This window comes from Anolis sagrei, chromosome 11, assembly GCF_037176765.1.
Source record: "Anolis sagrei isolate rAnoSag1 chromosome 11, rAnoSag1.mat, whole genome shotgun sequence".
Lineage (NCBI taxonomy): Eukaryota > Metazoa > Chordata > Lepidosauria > Squamata > Dactyloidae > Anolis > Anolis sagrei.
Window position 1 is genome coordinate 5,639,207 of NC_090031.1, and position 21,221 is coordinate 5,660,427.

At 45.1% G+C, this 21,221-nt stretch overlaps 1 protein-coding gene across 1 annotated transcript in view; it reads left to right on the top strand.

Moving 5' to 3' along the window:
* Positions 1-21,221, top strand: part of SARDH (sarcosine dehydrogenase) — a 41,765-nt gene that overhangs the window by 10,304 nt on the left and 10,240 nt on the right. Inside the window, exons 7-17 of the mRNA XM_060757458.2 lie at positions 1,099-1,203; positions 2,320-2,449; positions 3,660-3,746; positions 3,857-3,947; positions 4,385-4,526; positions 6,352-6,435; positions 6,604-6,717; positions 9,968-10,106; positions 10,584-10,697; positions 12,624-12,771; positions 17,340-17,433. Of these exons, the coding sequence (XP_060613441.2) occupies positions 1,099-1,203; positions 2,320-2,449; positions 3,660-3,746; positions 3,857-3,947; positions 4,385-4,526; positions 6,352-6,435; positions 6,604-6,717; positions 9,968-10,106; positions 10,584-10,697; positions 12,624-12,771; positions 17,340-17,433 (1,248 nt within the window). The remainder of the gene's footprint in view (positions 1-1,098; positions 1,204-2,319; positions 2,450-3,659; positions 3,747-3,856; positions 3,948-4,384; positions 4,527-6,351; positions 6,436-6,603; positions 6,718-9,967; positions 10,107-10,583; positions 10,698-12,623; positions 12,772-17,339; positions 17,434-21,221) is intronic.

A 21,221-nucleotide genomic window follows, 5' to 3' on the forward strand; every position in this document is an offset into this window, starting at 1 on the left:
CCCCAACTTGGTTGCTTTGTTACATCAACTATTGCTGCAAGTAATGACAGTGTGAATAAATTGTCAATATTTGCTTGAGATAGTGCTTGCAGTTCTGGCTGGACTCTTAATTTTTTGCGTCTCATAGACTTTGCATGGGGATTTGGTTAACCAGTTAAAATTCATGAGTAAACCCGGTTATTTTTTTTAACCGGAAAAATTTGGGGGGGGGGGGGGGAGGTAGGGGTTCAGCTATAGGCTTGGATCTGGACCAAACTTGGCATGAGTACTCAATAGGCCCAAATGGGAACAATGATGGAGTTTGGGCAAAATAGACCTTGACATTTGGGAGTTGTAGGTACTGGGATTTATAGTTCACCTGCAATCAAAGAGCGTTCTGAACTCCACCAATGATGGAATTGGAACCAAACTTGGCACACAGAACCGCTCTGCTTTGAAGGGACTTGCTGGTGTGAGCTTCCCTCCAGCCTTGCATGCTCTCCCTTGCTTGTATATACGCATCACGCTGCCATGCGCCGAGCACGCCTGCTCTCCCCTCCCCACTTGGAGTCCCATAAACAGCCCTCCCCTTGGCTGAGAGGCCAGCCAATCATGGTGGAGGAGGGCTTTTGGTGGGAGGATTCACCATCTGTTTCCAAAAAGGAAGAGAAGGACAGGTGGAGAGATCTTCCGCCTTCTCTGCCAAAGGGGTTCCTAAGACCATCAGAAATATATATGTTCTGATGGTCTTTGGTGACCCCTCTGAAACCCCCTTGTGACACCCAGAGGGTTCCCAACCCCCTGGTTGGGACAGTGTAGATGCCCCCTTAGTCAATAGACATCTTTTATCCCAACAGGGATAAAAAAGGGATTCTTCACACATTATGTAATAGAAGACCGAGGTGTATATAATCCAGAGCTGCTCATCGTATTATTTATAGGATCGTATGCCTGGCGGCATGTCTTGGTAGCGTTCATTGATATTTCGGGTGCCCATCACAAAAGTTGAAGGCATCTGGAGGTGATCCATCTTGTTTTGGTGGGGTGCGTTGGCCACGGAGACACTTTGCTTGGTCTCCTGCTCCACTTCTGACTGCCGTTATCTCTGCATATTTTTAGAACATGCCGAACGTTCGAGATCATGATGCCTCGGTGTATCTGCGTCTCCAAGGCGATGCCCTTTCTGTGGGCGGGTATGAGTCAAATCCAATTTTCTGGGAAGAGGTGAGTGGTGTTCTTAAGTAATAATCATAATTTCTTTTTTGCTGGAAGGTGCGTGTGCATCGAGTCGTGAGTTTTCCATTAGTTTTGGATCAACTCAACAAGAACCTCAAAAGGCCACTTAGAAATTAAGATTTCATCAGGTTGTCATCATTGCATCAAGGTGAAAAGAACTCCTTTTTGATAGCCAAGCAGTATTTGGTGATTGACAACCTATTGGCCTGCCCATCAGGAGGGTCTTCTGAAGCCACCACCAAAAAGGCCCTGTCTCCTGTTTCCTTGTATCTCTGAAGATGATCTTGGTAGGAAGATTGTTGTGGCTGAGCTATTTTCCGACGATGGGGATGATGGGATTCAGATTCCTGCTGGGATTCAGCTTCCTGGTTCTTTGTCTGTGCCTCAAATCTCTGGGCCTGCTTCTGAGGCTCCCACAGACAGTGCAGTGTCAACACAGCCGTTCTCACCAGAAAGGAATTTTAACGAAGGAGATAGCGAGCAGGTGCCTTCCCATGCTGATATCGAAAGTGTAGATAGTGACTTGACCCGGCAAACTCACCTTGATCTCTGGGTCAGGTGGAGTTCTCATCTGGCCAGCAGACGAGAAGCCAGCTCAGTGAAAGGTCGTCGCAATGCTTTTATGATGATGAGAGCCTAATGCTTTCATGTGAGAAAGGTATTTAGGCCTCTTGCAAACTCTGAGAAAGCGTCAGTTCAACATAGCTTACTAGCCTGAAAGCTTCATGGAATAACCTTAGCCTGGAAAGCAGAACGCTTGGGATTTCTTGCATTGTGCTTCATGGGGCAATTGTTTCATTGCTTGTACCTGGGACTCTGCTTTGAACTTTGCCAATAGGATTATGTCTCCTGTTTTTACCTGAAGATCTTTGGAACTATATTCTGCTTTTAACCTTAATCTTTGGAATTTTGCAATGCTTATTCTTTATTTGGACTTGGATTTTCTCCTCAATAAACTATAAAACTACAGCTCTTGTGTAGTGGTGTTTGGAAGCAAGGTGAAGCTTACTCTGAGTTGCAACAAAGACAGACTTATAAGACCAATCCATCCTTCAGGTGATCTCTTCTTCTCCGTATTGTACATGCCTGCTGTTGCTCTTTCAGGTGCAGGACAAGTTTGCCTTTGGCCTTTTTGACCTGGATTGGGATGTCTTCACACAACACATTGAAGGCGCCATCAATCGTGTCCCAGTCCTGGAGAAGACGGGGATTAAATCCACAGTCTGCGGTCCAGGTAAGGACCCCAAAATTCCTGCTTGAGGCTGTTTCATGGCATCTTCTTTCTTGAAGGAACTTCATAGCAACTTCCTATTGAAGGGAACTTCATAGCATCATCTTGCTTGAGGGAACTTCATGGAGCCTTTTTGTTTGAGGGAATTTCATGATCTCTTCTTACTTGAAGGAACACCATAGCACATCCTTGCTTGAGAGAGCTTCATGGTATCTTCTTAGTTGAAGGAACTTCATTATACCTTTCTGTTTGACAGAGCTTAATTGTACCTTCTTGCTTGAAGGAGCTTCATTGTACCTTCTTCCTTGAGCATGTTTCATAGCACCTTCCTGTTTGAGGGAACTTCATAGCACCTTCTTCCTTAAGGGTGTTTCATGGCACCTTCCTGTTTGAGGGAACTTCATGGCACCTTCTTGATGGAGGGAGCTTCATAGCACTTTCCTGCTTTGGTGGAACTTCATAACACCTTCCTGTTTGAGTAAGCTCCATGGCACCTTCCTGTTTCAGGGAACTTCATGGCACCTTCTTCCTTGAGGAAGCTTCATGGCACCTTCCTGCTTGAGGGAACTTCATGGCACCTTTTTCCTTGAGGGTGTTTCATAGCACCTTCCTGCTTTAGTGGATCTTCATAGCGCCTTCCTGTTTGAGGGAACTTCATTGCACATTCTTGCTTGAGGGAGCTTCATAGCACCTTCCCGTTTTGGTGGATCTTCATAGCACCTTCTTGCTTGAGGGAGCTTCATAGTACCTTCTTCCTTGAGCATGTTTCATAGCACTTTCCTGTTTGAGAGAACTTCATGGCCTAATCTTGCTTGAGGGAGCTTCATAGCACCTTCCTGTTTTGAGGGAACTTCATAGCACCTTCTTGTTTGAGGGAGCTTCATAACAGCTTCCTGCTTTGGTGGATCTTCCTGCCACCTTCCTGTTTGAGTGAGCTTCATGATGCCTTCTTGCTAGAAGGAACTTCATGGTATCTTCCTGATGAGGTAACATCACAGTACCTGCCTACTTCAGGGAACTTTATCACCTTCCTGCTTTGATGGATCTTCATAGCACCTTGACCTGCTCCAAGATCTCTTGAGGATCAAAAATATCAAGAACTCCATTGCAAGTCCCATATGTCCAACCTACTTGGATTCCAACCCATAAGGTAGATACGTTAACCTGCTTGAAGGGAGGGCCAGAGATAACCCGCCTCTGTCTCCTTTTCTAGAATCATTTACTGCTGATCACAAGCCCCTCATGGGAGAAGCACCAGAAGTCAGGGGCTTTTTCCTTGGCTGCGGTTTCAATAGTGCAGGTAAGAGTCAAACCTACTTCTCTTTGAAAGCAGAAGTTTATTAGTTCACAGCTTCTTCCCCCCAGACAACCTGCTCAACCTACTCACTCTTCTGCCCCTCTCTCCTCTAGGCATGATGCTTGGAGGTGGTTGTGGGAAGGAGCTGGCCTATTGGATCATCCATGGGCGTCCCGAGAAGGACATGTACAGCTATGACATTCGGTAAGAGCCACATCCTGTTCTGATGGAATATGAATGAGACACTGGTTTATTTTTCACTTCCTCTGTCCCAAAGCAGTAGCTATCTGTCCACAACAGAAATTTCCAAATCAAGGATGAGCAAAAAGTACACAGCCACAAGCAATTTGCTGTCCTTATTGGACTGCTGATTAATGGAGACCAGAAGACGTGTGTTTTTCTATATCAGGTTCTGAATTCAGCATCCTTGAGGGACTGGCTTAATGCTTCATCCCTTGAAGCAAGACATTAGAGAAATGTTGCCTCCTGGAGCAAGACTGAGGCTGATGTACCAAAATGCCTAGTTCTCACTGATGGCTTCATTTCAAGATGACCAGCAGTTCATCCCTATGCTAATCTCCCAGTTAGGTAGAAGGTTTCAAAGGTTTCTCATTTTTACATTTTCACATTTCACATTCTAGGAGGTTTCACCACAATCTCACTGGCAACAACCGTTGGATTCGGGAGCGGAGCCACGAGTCGTATGCCAAAAACTACTCCATTGTCTTTCCGTATGATGAGCCTTTGGCCGGGCGCAACATGAGGAAGGATCCCCTGTATGAGGTCAGTCCCAGATGACATCAAAAACAAGGGTGTTCTAGGATGGGTAAACCCAGGAAACTTTGCATGGTGAACATTCATAGATGTCCCAGGCTGAGATTTCACCTATAAGTTACCCAGAAAATTGTGGTGATGGTGGTGGTGGAGGTGAAGTAGAAGGAGAAGGTGGAGGTGGAGGTGGAGAAGGAGAAGAAGGTAAAGGTGGAGGAAAAGGAGAAGGTGGTGGTGAAGATGGAAAAAGAGAAGAAGGTAGCGGTATAGAAGGAGGTGGAGAAGGAGATGGTGGTGGAGGAGAAAGTGGAAAAAGAAGACGGTAGAGGTGTTGAAGGAGTTGGAGAAGAAGGAGATGGTGGTGGAGGTGAAAATGGAAAAAGAGAAGAAGGTAGCGGTATAGAAGGAGGTGGAGAAGGAGATGGTGGTGGAGGAGAAAGTGGAAAAAGAAGACGGTAGAGGTGTTGAAGGAGTTGGAGAAGAAGGAGATGGTGGTGGAGGTGAAGATGGAAAAAGAGAAGAAGGTAGCGGTATAGAAGGAGGTTGAGAAGAAGGAGATGGTGGTGGAAGAGAAAGTGGAAAAAGAAGGTAGAGGTGTTGGAGGTGGAGAAGAAGGAGATGGTGGTGGAGGTGAAGATGGAAAAAGAGAAGAAGGTAGCGGTATAGGAGGTGGAGAAGAACGAGATGGTGGTGGAGGAGAAAGTGGAAAAAGAAGAAGGTAGAGGTGTTGAAGGAGGTGGAGGTGGAGAAGGAGATGGTGGTGAAGGAGAAAGTGGAAAAAGAGAAGAAGGTAGAGATGTAGAAGGATGTAGAGGTGGAAAAGGAGAGGGTGATGGAGGAGAAGATGGAAAAAGAGAAGGTAGAGGTGTAGAAGGAGGTGGAAAACGAGATGGTGGTGGAGGAGAAGATGGAGACAGATGTGGTGGAAAGATGGACGAGAAAGTACAATAGAAGATGGAGAAAGTGAAGGAGAAAGCAGAAACGGAGGAGGAGGAGTCAGAGAACAGAAAGGAATGGATGGAGGAGGACAAAGAAAAGGTGGATGAGAAGCTGAAGGTGAAAGAGAAGTCTAACTTGGCCAGGCATGGGACCAAAATTTTGAGCCAGGGTTTCACCCCTTCCAAAGAAGAACCCATTCTATCTCTAAGAAAAACGGTATGGGAGTCTAAGGTGGAAGCAGAGGGATCTGGACATCTTCCACTGTAGAAACATGAGCAGAAACGTGACCTGACCAACAAACCTCTTCATTCACGGTTTCCTCTCCACATTGCGATGACATGTAGCTTGGAGATGTTCTTCTCACTCTTCAATCTAGTTGGGTCCTCCTTGTAAGTCTTAAGTAAACGGGGACCTTGGAAGAGGTCTCCAGAAGAACTCCTCTTAGATGAACCTCAAAAGTTAGCCTGATCGGGCAGCCATAGGCTGACATGGGTATGGCTTGCTCCTTTAGCACAAGTGTGTTCAAATTGTGTAGAGAAAAAAAGAACACAACAGCTCAGGGGGTTCTGTTACAGAGGCACTGTGGATGCCAAATCCACTTTGCTTTAAACGAAACCTTCTCTTTAAAAGGATTTGACAGAGAGGAAGGGAAAAGGGAGTCTTTGAAAGGGCACGAGAACTCAGAGCAATTGCCGGGTTGAATATTTGTGTCTCAAACACACACATACACGGCAGTAAGAAAAGGTTAGGGCTGGAGTATCTCAGCTGCTTATGTGGACCATTTTGGAGTTTTTCAGAAATTCAAACAAGGGATGCTCAAACCTATATTAATAAAATATTGTCCTTGAATGGTTTTAATGCCCCTCTTCTGTCTCTCCTGTTATTTCTGATGCCGTAGGAGCTTCTACAACATGGCTGTGTCTTTCAGGAGAGACATGGATGGGAACGACCTGGTTGGTTTAATCCCAAAGGTGAAGCACCGGTAAGCTTTGGAGAAGGGCAAGATTCAACATCAACGTGAATGATATAACATTGGGTCTTGCAACCATCTCCCCAAACATCCCCCCACCTTCCAACCCACTCTTTGTACCCATTCCCTCCTTTATATCATCCTTCTTTTCTCTTCTTACCTTTTTACTTTTCTTTGTAGGCTTTGGACTATGACTATTATGGTGCATATGGTCAACAGTCCCATGAAGACTATCGCTACAACACATTGCTGTCGGATGAGTATACATTTGATTTTCCACCTCACCATAAGACTGTGAGTAGTAGGCCTTTGTACAATAAAATAATATGCCAGCAAGTGATAACACTTATGAATTAATGTGGTTTGCTTGAAGGAGCTTCATTGTACCTTCTTCCTTGAGCATGTTTCATAGCACTTTCCCACTTTGGTGGAACTTCATAACACCTTCCTGTTTGAGGGAGCTCCATGGCACCTTCTTGCTTGAGGGAACTTCATGCCACCTTCTTCCTTGAGGGTGTTTCAAGGCACCTTCCTGTTTGAGGGAACTTCATAGCACCTTCTTGCTTGAAGGAGCTTCATGCCACCTTATTGTTTGAGGGTGTTTCATGGCACTTTCCCACTTTGGTGGAACTTCATAACACCTTCATGTTTGAGGGAGCTCTATGGCACCTTCTTGCTTGAGGGAACTTCATGCCACCTTCTTCCTTGAGGGTGTTTCATGGCACCATCTTGTTTGAGGGAACTTCATAGCACCTTCTTGCTTGAGGGAGCTTCATAGCACTTTCCTGCTTTGGTGGAACTTCATAACACCTTCCTGTTTGAGGGAGCTCCATGGCACCTTCTTGCTTGAGGGAACTTCATGGCACCTTCTTGCTTGAGGGAGCTTCATACTTTCCCGCTTTGGTGGAACTTCATAACACCTTCCTGTTTTTAGGGAGCTCCATGGCACCTTCTTGCTTGAGGGAACTTCATGCCACCTTCTTCCTAGAGGGTGTTTCATAGCACCTTCCTGTTTGAGGGAACTTCATGGCTCAGTGGTGTAGAACCATCAGAGTTGGATTTGTAGTACGGTGTGGCACTGGCAATCCTTGGCATTGAAATCTTATAAAAATACAACTCCAAGGATCCTATCGCATTGAGCCATGGCAGTTAAAGTGGGGAAATCTGCTACAAAACAAGAGTTTTTTTGTTGAGTTCCAGGGTCAGAGAAGCAGATGGCAAAAATGGAAGAAGAGACAGAGTTTCATCTGTGCTGACAATCGTGCCATCACCGCTGTTATCCACACCCAAATGCCATGATTCCACAGGATGGAATCATAGTGATATAACACTGCTGCAAGGGACAGGGAGTGTCATCTATGTCAACGATCGTGCCATCACCACTCAAGCAGCGAGCTTTGAAATGGTTGAACAGAAGCTCTCCGAAGCTTTAAGTGCTCTTACTGACTATTACAAGGAAAACCACCTGATTCCTAATCCATCTAAATCACAGCCATGTGCTTTTCGTCTTAAGAATAGACAAGCATATTGAGCTCTGACGATTACCTGGGAAGGAATCCCACTGGAGCATTGCAACACACCCAAATACCTGGGAGTAATTCTGGACCATGCTCTGACTTACAAGAAGTGTTGCTTGACTATCAAACAAAAAATGAGTTCTTGAAATAACATCATATGAAAGCTGATGGGCACAACCTAGAGATCACAACCAGACATAGTGAAGACATTGGCCCTTGCGTATGGATACTCTGCTTCTGAGTACGAATGCCCAGTGTGCAATACATCCCACCACACGAAAACAGTGGATGTGGCTCTTAATGAGACTTGCTGCATTATCACAGAATGCCTACACCCAACATCGCTGGAGAAATTATACTGTTTAGCTGGTATTACACCACCTGACATTTGTCGGAAAGTAGCAGCCTGTAATGAAAGGACCAAGGCATTGACATCTTTGACCCATCCTCTGTTTGGATATCAGCCAGCAAACCAAGACATAGCTTCCTAAGATCTACAGGAACACCTCAGTAAGCAAGAGTCCAAAAGTGGCAGGTTAAAACCTAGAACCTCAATCCGTGGCTGATACCAGATGAGAGACTCCCCCCTGGGCACACAGAAGACTGGGCGACTTGGAAGGCGCTGAACAGACTGCGCTCTGGCACCACGAGATAAATACATATTTAAAGTGGGGCAGATGTGCCCCAAGTGATAGGGTGACTAATGTGAAAAGAAGGTGAGGGTCTGTGTAAGAAGGTTAGTATAATACAACCAAAATGCTGTTTTTCTGCATATGCCGACTGACAAAGATACATCAAGCAGCTCTTTCTATCGAGATTATAAGTGAGAGACAGAAGTCTCTGCTCCCTGGATCCTGCCGCCGCCAAAGCCAGCGTAGGAGGAGACATCCTTGCCCAGGTCTCTTTTGACTTCCACATCCATCAAACCCACACAAAGTGGCGTTCCTTGTATTTTATTTTCCACAAAGGGAGCAGCGCCGGGCTGCTCATTGCGAAAAGCAACGGTTGGGCCCTTTCAGGAGGGGGATGTCGCCAAGCTCAAAGAGCTTTGAGTTCTGGAGCGGCTGAGGAGGACCTCATTTCCAGCAGATAGTCCAAGAAGGAAGGAAAAGAAAAGGAAAGGAAAGGAAAGAAAAGGAAAGGAAAGGAAAGGAAAGGAAAGGGGGAGGGAGGGAGGGAGGGAGGGAGGGAGGGAGGGAGGGAGGGAGGGAGGAAGGAAGGAAGGAAGGAAGGAAGGAAGGAAGGAAGGAAGGAAGGAAGGAAGGAAGGGAAAAAGAGAAGAAGGGAAGAAGGAAAGGAAAGAGAAGGAAAGAGAAGGGAGGAAAGGAAGGATATGGGGAAGAAAGGAAAGAGAGGAAGGAAGGAAAGAGGTAGGAAGGAAAGAGGAAGGAAGAAAAAAGAGGAAGGGAGGGAGGGAAGGAAGGAAGAGAAGGAAAAAGGGAAAGGAAGGAAGAAAAGAAAGGAAAGATAAGAAGGGCGGGAGGGAAGGAAGAAGAAGAAGGAGGAAGGAAAGAAAGAAAGGAAAAGAAGGGAGGGAATGAAGGAAGGAAAGGGAGGAAAGGAAGGGGGAAGAAAGGAAAGAGAGGAAGGAAGGAAAGAGTAAGGAAGGAAAAGAGGAAGGAAGGAAAGGAAGGAAAGGAAGAGAAGGAAAAGGGGAAAGGAAGGAAGAAAAAGGAAAGATAGGAAGGAAGGAAGGAAAGAAAGGAAAGGGAGGAAAGGAGGAAGAAAGGAAAGAGGAAGGAAGGAAAGAATAAGGAAGGAAAGAAAGGAAAGAAGGAAAGAGAAGAAAGAAGAAAGGGAGGAGGGAAATATAAGGATGGAAAGGGAAGAAAGAAGAATAGAAAGATATATATAGAGAGGGGGGGCATAGGAATAGAGACAGACAGACAGATATTAAAAGCTCAGTGTGATTCATGGGACTTCCTCCTTGGGGTGACTTTTGAAGTGTGCCTTTTTCACACCTTTCAGTGCAGACTGTTTTCCCCATCACTAACCCATCCCTTGTGTCTTATGTATTCCCCTTTCAGATCAGAAATGAGTGCCTAACTTGCCGAAATGCTCTAGCTGTGTTTGATATGTCGTACTTTGGCAAATTTTACCTTGTTGGTCCAGAAGCTCGGACGGCGGCCGACTGGCTCTTTACGGCTGATATTCGGAAACCAAACGGTATGTCATCCACGTACCAATTGACGATCCCTTATCTCAGGGGTTCCCACACTTTTTTCAGCCATGGAGCCCTGTAGAAACAATGCAAATTGGCACTATTTGGACTTGATCCGGAATAATAGGAGTTTTAATTTGGTGAGACGCCATTACGATGTGTCAGAGAGAGAAAAATACCTTGCAAAATGACAACTCCAAGGATTCATAACATGGAACCATGGCAGTTCAAGTGGGGCCAAATTGCATTCATTCGACAGAGCCAATGCACTGTTTGTATATGTGTGTGTGTTGATCATAAGTAAAGTTACCTTCAGGGCTGTTTTCCTCAAGGTTTCCTCACCGGCCTCGTCTTGTGGCCACTCTCCGAAATGGAGAGCGAGAGAGGAACCGTAATGGATGTGTTTCCTCCTCCTTTTTCGTAACCATGGCCCCATAATTTGCTCTTACCTAGTGATCCATCAGGATGTTTTCTGTTTCCAGGGACAACCATTTACACCTGCATGCTCAATCAGCGCGGAGGCGTTGAGAGCGACCTGACCGTCAGCCCAATAGACCCCGGTGCTCAGGATTCGGCATTGGCACCGGCGTTCGAAGGTAAAAAACGAACCCCGCCCCCACTGTTTCCTTTCCTTGATCACAAACCAATTAAACTCTTAAACTCTTCCAAATGTGCTGCCTGATTCAGGTGTCAAACAGGTCTCTCTGCACCGTAGTTTGTACCATAGTACCATTACCCGGGTTAAATATATTTAAAGTTGTCTATTAGATATACTCATGCTTTACTTTTCAATTTTGGGAATGGTCCTGTTTGAAAATGCATACCCATATAATGAGGCAAGGTCAATGCCCACCAAACCCTTCCAATATTTTTTTCCAAAATATGGGCACCCCAAAACGTCTCCAAACCAAACTTGCCCGTCCGCAACCCCCTTCCCTGCCCTCTCTGTTTAGAAATACATCCAGGAAAGTTACTTTCCCCTCTTCATGAAACCAACTGTGGACAGTTGCTTGCTTTAACTTCGAAAATGCTCAGACTAATTGCCTGTCAAATCAAAGAGTATCCAGACAGGTTGTCCTCAGTGCTGGAAATAATGAGTTGTTAAATTACAGAGCACTTAACACCAGCTTTCGTAAGACTTTATGCAGACTACAAAAGATCCCTTAATTCAAACTTTGAAGGAAAAACATCCCAAGGCTAGCTAGGAGACACTATCTATCTATCTATCTATCTATCTATCTATCTATCCATCCATCCATCCATGCATCCATCCATCCATCCATCCATCTATCCATCTATCCATCCACCCCCCCCCCCCCCATCTATCTCCATCTCCATCTCCATCCAGCCATTCATCCATGTCTGTATGGCAATCTCTCATTTATCTATCTATCTATCTATCTATCTATCTATCTATCTATCTTTCCATCTATCCATCCACCCATTCATCCATGTCTGTATGGCTATCTATCTATCTATCTATCTATCTATCTATCTATCTATCCATTCACCCAACCCATCTATCTCCATCTCCATCCAGCCATTCATCCATGTCTGTATGGCTATCTCTCATCTATCTATCTATAATCTATCTATCTATCTATCTATCTTTCCATCCATCCATCTATCCATCCATCCATCCATCCATCCATCCATCCATCCATCTATCCATCCACCCATTCATCCATGTCTGTATGGCTATCTATCTATCTATCTATCTTTCTATCCATCCATCCACCCACCCACGCACCCACTCACCTATCTCCATCTCCATCTCCATGCACCCATTCATCCATGCCTGTATAGCTATCTATCATCTATCTATCTATCTATCTATCTATCTATCTATCTATCTATCCGTCTATCAAGCCACCCATCCATTTATCTCCATCTCCAACTCCATCTCTCCATCAATCCGTGTCTGTCTATCTATCCATCCAACTGTCCATCAACTCACCCATCTATCTAACTCCATCTCCAACTCCATCTCTCCACCCATCCATGTCTGTCTGTCCATCCACCTATCCATCCATCCACCTATCCAATCCACCCATCCATCCAACTCCACCTCTCTATCCACCCATTCACCCATGTCTGTCTGTCTGTCTATTTATCTGTCTCCATCCATCTATCAACCCACCCATTCATCTATCAATCCTCTATATTTATCCATCTATTATCCATCTATTTTTCTATCAACCCACCATCTATCTCCATCTCCATCCACCCATTCACCTATCCATCCATTCACCCATATCTGTCTGTCTGTCTATCCATCTATCTACCTATCTATCAATTCATTCATCTATTCATACATTTGTTGATCAACCCACCCACCCATTCATCTATCTCCATCTCCAACTCCATCTCTCCATCCACCCACCTATGTCTGTCCATCCATTCATCTATCAACCCACCCATCCATCTATCTCCATCTCTCTATCCACCTATTCACACTACCTAATGTTTTCGGAGGTATGTTGGACAATGGCCTAATTCCTGTCACTGTCCCTCTTATCCAGGGGATGGCTACTACCTTGCTGTTGGTGGCGCAGTGGCGCAACACAACTGGTCCCACATCACGACAGTTCTGCAGGACAAGAAGCTCCAGTGCCGACTGATTGACCGGTCAGAAGAGCTTGGCATGATCAGCATCCAAGGACCATCCAGGTGAGAGGAGCAGCCAGATGTCCAAAATATCCCAGGTGGGAAGAGGGTGATGTAGGGAGGGATCGGGCAGGGGAGACATTGACAGGTGTTCCTGCAAGTATTATGAGGCCTTTGGGGAGTCTGGAGAAGTTTCTCAGGAAGGTTTGGCCCATCTCTGTTTTGGGACAGCCCATAAGTTGTATATTATTTTTAGTTTGTTTGGTAAGCTATCCTGGGTCTTACCTTGGGAGAAAAGCAGAATATAGAATAAATAAATGAATCGATGAGGGTGAGATGGATGGATAGATGTAGATAAATGGACCGATGGGTGGTGGATAGATGTAGATAAATGGACTGGTGGGTGGGTGGATGGATGGATGGATGGATAGATAGATAGATCAGCAGACAGACAGACAGACATGGGTGAATGGATGGATAGGTGAGTGAGTGGATGGAAAGATAGAGATGGAGATAGACAATGGGTTGATAGAAAATGGAGATAGGTGGGTGGATGGATGGATGGATGGATGGATGGATAGATAGATAGATAGATAGATAGCCATACAGACATGGATGAATGGGTGCATGGAGATGGTGGGTGGGTGGGTGGTGGATGGATGGATAGATAGATAGATAGATAGATAGATAGATAGATAGATAGCCATACAGTCATGGATGAATGGGTGCATGGAGATGGAGATGGAGATAGGTGGGTGGATGGATGGATGAATGGATGGATAGATAGATAGATAAATAGATAGCCATACAGACATGGATGAATGGGTGCATGGAGATGGAGATGGTGGGTGGGTGGTGGATGTATAGATGGATGGATGGATGGATGGATGGATGGATAGATAGATAGATAGATAGATAGATAGATAGATAGATAGATGAGAGATAGCCATACAGACATGGATGAATGGCTGGATGGAGATGGGGATGGGGATGGGGATGGGGATGGGGATGGAGATGGAGATGGAGATGGGGATGGATGGATGGATGGATGGATGGATGGATGGATGGATGGATGGATAGATAGATAGATAGATAGATAGATAGATAGATAGATAGAGATGAATAGTGGTGGGTGGATATGTGGACATCTACATGGAAGGGTGGATGTATTAGTAGGTAGGTAGGTAGAGAAGGAGGGAGGTGAGATGGATGGATGGCTAGATGGATAGTTAGAAAGATTTAAAAAGTAAGGTTGATAGATAGCTAGATACACAGATGGTTGAATGGATAGATGTAGACAGACAGACCAAATGATCAACTGGAAAGTTTTGAGCTCCAGTGCACTTGGACTTGGATGGAAGCAGGTGGGTTTTTGATCTCTGCTTTAGGCAGCACAATGTCTTGAGGTCAGTTTGGGTCAGCCATAGAGACTCCATGACGGACCACACCAGCAGCATGTCAGCAAGGCTCGTTTCCAAAGCTTTGCTTTTCCCTCCCTTTGAAGCCCGATTTTTCCCGCTTGCGGCGATGCTGTTTTGACAGCCAGCTTTGACAGCAGTTCTTTGCATTGGAAATCGTAAGAGGATTTTCACTCATTATCCTGAGGTTTCGTTAATTTCCCCTAATGCTCAGCCCCTCCTTTCCCAATCCTTCAGCTTTCCTTGGGGACACTTGCAGGCCTGTCACGCCGGATTCGTTGGCATTTGTGACATGATGCCACAGAAATCCGGTGCCCGCTGAGCACAAAAATCCTCCAAGCTTCAAGAGATAGACAGTGTGGTTCTTGTCTGCATTGGCTTCCTCGGGGGACGAAAAGGAAATTCAAGAGCTTTTCTGGCATATTTAAAGTTTGAGAACCAAAGTACAAAGAGACCATGATTTTGGGGGAAAGAACCATGAGTTTTGGGAACTTTGGGAGAAAAAGCCACAACAGTTATCTCATTGATTGTCATATATCAACCACTATTAACCAATTCTACATTTTTATAGAATCCTAGAGTTGGAGGGGACCTCCAAGGGCCATCTAGTCCAACCCCCTTCTTCCAGGTGGAAGGGCACCATCAAAGCTCTCCTGACAGGTGGCCATCCAGCCTCTAAACTAATTAATATGCTTCCTCTATTGAGTTGGAAGGGACCCCAAAGAGACATCCATTGAGGGATTTCTTCCCAGCCCAGCACTGCTGTAAATAAATAGAATTATTATTATTATTATTATTATTATTATTATTATTATTATTAGCTGTCCCCTGCCCCACGTTGCTGTGGCCCACATTGGGGTTCTGTGTGGGAGGTTTGGCCCAATTCTATTGTTGGTGGAGTTCAGAATGCTCTTTGACAGTAGGTGAACTATAAATCCCAGCAACTACAACTCCCAAATGTCAAGATTCTATTTCCCCCAAACTCCACCAGTGTTCACATTTGGGCATATTGAGTATTCTTGTTGAGTTTGGTCCAGATCCATCATTGGTTGAGTCCACAGTCATCTTTGGATGTAGGTGAACTACAACTCCAAATCCAAAGGACACTGCCCATCAAACCCTTCCAGTATTTTCTGTTAGTCATGGGAGAACTGCGTGCCAAGTTTGGTTCAGTTCCATTGTTGGTAGGGTTCAGAATGTTCTTTGGTTGTAGAATGAACTATAAATCCCAGCACCTACAACTCCCAAATGACAAAATCAATTTTTTTGAGTGAAGGACATACATTGGGTTGTTAGGTGTCTTGTGTCCAAATTTGGTGTCAATTCGTCCAGTGGTTTTTGAGTTATGTTAATACCACAAACGAACATTACATTTTTATTTATATAGATTACTACTAGTAGTAGTAGTACTACTACTACTAACTGTATCCAGCCACACATTACAAAATTAAAATGAAAAAGGAATTGGGTGAGTTTGGATTCTTAATTTTTAGGGCGCACATGTCAGACATCGCTTCAGAAGTACAAGTTTAACGAATTTTAGTGCGACTTATGGAACTTCCGAAATTTTTGCACAAGCCTAGTGTACTTGCATATCAGAGGAAAGGATGGGACCATTGGTTGCCACAGTCTTCTCAAAAAAGTAGGAAAGGTTGAATTGGGTATGCCCGTTCGAAGAGTAAAAATATTTGGCCACTTGAAGTGACTCTGGTGTTACTATAAGACCTTCTTATAGTAACACCAGAGTCACTTCAAGTGGCCAAATACTGGTCAAAGGACATTTAATCGACTACCAAGATTGCAAACATTGTGCATGTGGCAGGGCTCAGGGTGCATTGCAGCAGGTGGTCAGTGGTTTGCTCTTCTCCGCACTCGCATGTCGTGGACTCCACTTTGTGGCCCCATTTCGTGAGGTTGTCTCTGCATCTCGTGGTGCCAGAGCGCAATCTGTTCAGTGCCTTCCAAGTCGCCCAGTCTTCTGTGTGTCTCTCATTTGGTATCAGCCATTGATTGAGGTTCTGGGTTTGAGCCTGCCACTTTTGGACTCTCACTTGCTGAGGTGTTCCAGCAAGTGTCTCTGTAGATCTTAGAAAACTATTTCTTGATTTAAGTCGTTGACGTGCTGGCTGATATCCAAACAGGGGATGAGCTGGATATGTCCTTTTACTATTGGTTGCTTCTTCCCAGTGGATGTCAGGTGGTGCGATACCGGCTAAGCAGTGTAATTTCTCCGGTGGTGTAGGGCGCAGACACCTCATGATAATGCAGCATGTCTCATTAAGAGCCACATCCACTGTTTGAGTGTGGTGAGAGGTGTTCCACGCTAGGCATGCATACTCAGCAGCAGAGTAGCATAGCGCAAGGACAGATGTCTTCACTGTGTCTGGTTGTGATCCCCAGGTTGTGCCAATCAGCTTTCGTATGATATTGTTTCTAGCACCCACTTTTTGCTTGATATTCAGGCAGTGCTTCTTGTAGGTCAGAGAACAATTCCAGAGTGACTCCCAGGTATTTGGGTGTGCTGCAATGCTCCAGTGGGATTCCTTCCCAGGTGATCCTCAGAGCTCGGGATGCTTGTCTGTTCTTAAGGTGAAAGGCACATGTCTGTGTTTTAGATGGATTAGGGATCCATAGACACCTCCAAAGTCATGTGGTCGGTATGACTGCATGGAACACCATTACCTTCCCACCGGAGCAGTACCTATTGATCTATTCACATTGGCATGTTTTCAAACTGCTAGGTTGGCAGAAGCTGGGGCTAACAGCAAGAACTCACGTTGCTACCCAGATTCGAACCTGCGACCTTTCGATCAGCAAGTTCAGCAGCGCAGCGGTTTAACCCACTGCACCAACGGGAACTCCTATGTGCCTATTCATGTTAAGGACAAAGAGCTCTGTCCATAGTTGGGAGGAGGAGAAATGTATTTGTGTGTCAAAGACAAAGGGATGGGACTGTGTGTGTGTGTATAAAAAATATGCTACAAAACAGGAGCTTTTTTGTTGAGTTCCAGGGTCAGAGATAGCGAAAACAGAATGAATTGGTAGCCCATTCTCAAATTAGTAGAAGAGGTTGGTCTTGGTAGACAGAACCATTTGGTAGGACAAGCAACCAGTCCTGGGTTGGGCATCTGGCAAGAGTGTGACACCATGGATCTGTCCTTGGATCCTTGGTGGCCATATTGTCCTCACAGTGGCTTTTCTCCTTTCTCACAGCCGTGAAGTCCTACAAGACGTCCTCGAAACGGATCTCAGTGATGGTGCCTTTCCGTTCTCCACACACAAGCTGGTGAAGGTCGCAGGTTGCATGGTAGGTAGGCCCCTATGTACCCCTAAAAACCTGATCAGTGTCTGCTTGTTAGTCTGTGTAGTATTCATAATATTGGGGGGCGAGGAGTCCTACATCTCCTACTTGGGACTTCTATACTTCCAGACATCATAGAAGTCTCTGGCTGCCAAGTTCTTTCCAGCTGATGTTTTTTCCAGGAGATAAATTGTTTCTAAGCCAAGCAGATGGAGAGAGAAAAGAAAGGCAGGACGTGGGGGGAACCGCACACAAGTCTCTATGACCTCCGCAGAGCTGGGTTCTGCTGATTGTAATCATGATGAAGCTCCTCCGATGACATGACAGGTCAGCCATGACCTCAGCCGTCCAGCATGCAAACCCAACAGGCACCGGTCCAAGAAAGAAACCAGACATCTCCGTCTTGGAGAGAGAGAGAACAGAGTCAGTTGGCTTGGATGACCCTTCGGAGCTCTTAAATGTGATGTGTCTTGGATGTGTCATGGAAGTCAGGACCCAAAAACATCCCATGGAAATCACCAATGTCTGCTATTGTCTGGTTTCTCGCACTCCAATAGGGCTGTGATGGGGAATCCTACAAACTCATTGGGAGTAACCCAATGGATGTCAAGTAGAAAGTGGAGCGAGATTGCTTTCTGATGCTCCAGAGAGAAGGACACAAACAAATACAAATGGGATTCCACCTAAATATTAGGAAGAACATTGTTTTACTGCAAGAGCCATTCAACCAAGGAATAGATCTCCTTTGAAGGTGGTTGAACATCTACATCTTGGGTCCCTCCCTTCCAGCTCAAAAACTCAATTCTTCAATGATTACCACTCAAAGTCAATGCTCTCATTCCAAAGATATTATTTAATGTATCAGAAGCGAATTGAGAGTAGTTATTGTGTGTATGTGTGTGTGTGTGTGTGTATATATATATATATATTAGGGCTGGGCAACCACAGAAAAATTTGTTTCTAAACTCGATTCGTTTTTAGGGGGTTTTTGCGTTTCAATTTTTAAAAGAATTCCGAATTTTTTATTTAAAAAAGTTCGAAATTTCGGAAATTACGAAACAATAATGAAACAATAACGAATCGATTCGTTAATGGCGGACGCGACCGCGCAATACGCTAAAAAAACCTCCAAATGGGACAGGGGGAACTTCTGAAGCTTCCCTCTCCCTCTGTTGTTGACTGTTGGTGTGATAATTATATATTTTTTTTCACTGATAAAACAAACAACAATTATAAAACTTGCACCAGACATACGGAAATAATAACGAAACAATTTCGAAACGATTTCAAAACAATTACGAAATAATTACGAAATGAATTGAAAAATTCGTTTCGATTTTTAGTTGCTCCTGAATGGTTCAATATCGCTTCGTTATCAAAAAAAATAACGAATTAATAACGAATTACGAAATTAACGAACGAAACCGCCCAGCCCTAATATATATATATAATATGCTACAAAACAGGAGCTTTTTTTTTTAGTGCCAGGGTCAGAGATAGCAAAAACAGAATGAATATATATATGTGTGCCATGATTCCATAGGGTGGAATCATAGTCATATAACACTGCTGGAAGGGACAGAGTGTTTCATCTATGCCGACGATCATGCCATCACCGCCCAAGCAGTGAGCTTTGAAATGCTTGAACAGAAGCTCTCCAAAGCTGTAGGTGCTTTACTATCCTATTGCTATCCACACCCAAATGCCATGATTCCATAGGGTGGAATCATAGTCATATAACACTGCCAGAAGGGACAAAGAGTTTCATCTATGCTGACAATCGTGTCATCACCGCTCAAGCAGTGAGCTTTGAAATGCTTGAACAGAAGCTTTCCAAAGCTTTAGGTGCTTTAGGATCCTGTTGCTATCCACACCCAAATGCCATGATTCCATAGGGTGGAATCATAGTGATATAACACTGCCGGAAGAGACAGAGAGTTTCATCTATGCTGATGATCATGCCATCACCGCTCAAGCAGTGGAGCTTTGAAATGCTTGAACAGAAGCTCTCCAAAGCTTTAGGTGCTTTAAGATCCTATTGCTATCCACACTCAAATGCCATGATTCCATAGGGTGGAATCATAGTCATATAACACTGCCGGAAGGGACAGAGAGTTTAATCTATGCTGACGATCGTGCCATCACCGCTCAAGCAGTGAGCTTTGAAATGCTTGAACAGAAGCTCTCCAAAGTTGGGATTTCTGGCTGCCAGGGAGTTTTTTAAGCCCTCCAGTTATGGATAGGATAGAGAGAAAGACGCCGATTGTAGACACGAGGAGGTGGTGCCGAAGGAAGACAAATGGATGCCTGCTCGTTTCTCCCCGCCGCCAAAGCCAGCTGCAACCCCGTTTTACATCTGCAAAGACAAATCTAAAATAAAAGTGATTGGCGTATAATGGCAGGGTTTGAAAAGCGACTCCTCCGGCAACAATTGAAAAGGTATTGTGAGTTTATTTTGGGAGCTCTGACAATAGAGTCGCGCTCCGAGAGCTGTCACCGTTGTCTTGGCGGTGGAGCAAAACACAGGTTGACATGTTCTATTCAAGAAGGAGATGGACACGCGGAAAGGGGTCCGGAGAAGGACGAGCGAAAAGGCCCAAGGTCTGGAAACCATGAATCGGAATGAGGAGTGGCTTCGGGAGATGAGGGTGTTTCGCTTGGAGAACCAAAGGTCAAACGGGGACATGATCATCATCTATCTATGTATATAATAAAAGTCAGTGTTTGTATGTGGAGGGAGGACGGTGTATGTGGCAGCTTTCCGCCACTTTCACAGGCCTCTGTGACCAGCACGGGTGATGGACCTGGACCAAACTTGGCACACATAACCCCCATGACCCCCTTTGCATCCTGGTGAGGTTTGGGGGAGGACGGACAAAGGATAACGGGATTTGTAGTATTTTCAAACCCATCGGTTCCCAAAGACCACTGTGGCCCCCAACAAAGACTGATAAAGACCAAACTTGGCATATAGAGCCCCAATGACCCACTCTACATCCTACTGCAGTTTGGAGGAGGGCTGACCATGGATGATGGGACTGGAAGTTCCTCCACTCACTTCCCGAGACCGCTGCAACTCTCATCCAATGACCAATCAAGACCAAACTTGGCACACATAACCCCCATGACCCTCTTTACGCCCTAGTGAGGGTTGGGGGAGGATGGACAATTGATGATGGGATTTGTAGTACTCTCCCACCCCTTTTGTTCCCACAGATTACTGTGGCCCCCAACAAAGACTGATAAGGACCAAACTTGGCACACAGAGCCCCCTTACCTACTCTACATCCTACTGCAGTTTGGAGGAGGGCTGACCATGGATGATGGGACTTGCAGTACATCCACTCACTTCCTGAGACTGCTGCAACCCTCATCCAATGACCAATCAAGATCAAACTTGGCACACAGAGTCCCCATGGCTCACTCTACATCCTACTGCTGTTTGGAGGAGGGCAGGCCATCCACTCACTTCCCAAGACCGCTGCAATCCTCATCCAATGACCAATCAAGACCAAACTTGGCACACAGAGCCCCCATGACCCACTCTACATCCTGATTCTGTTTGGAGAATGATGGACCATGGACGATGGGACTCGCAGTAACTTCACTAACTTCTTGAGAGCACTGCGAGCCACATAAATAACTGATAAAGACCAACCTTGGTGCACAATGCCTTTCTCAAATTACTCGGGCAGTGCCGGGTCCCCAAGCTAGTATTTAAATATTTGAAGGGAGGACCTATTGAAGAGGGGGTCAAGCTTGTTTTAAGACATGAGAAAAATAGAAAATGGTTG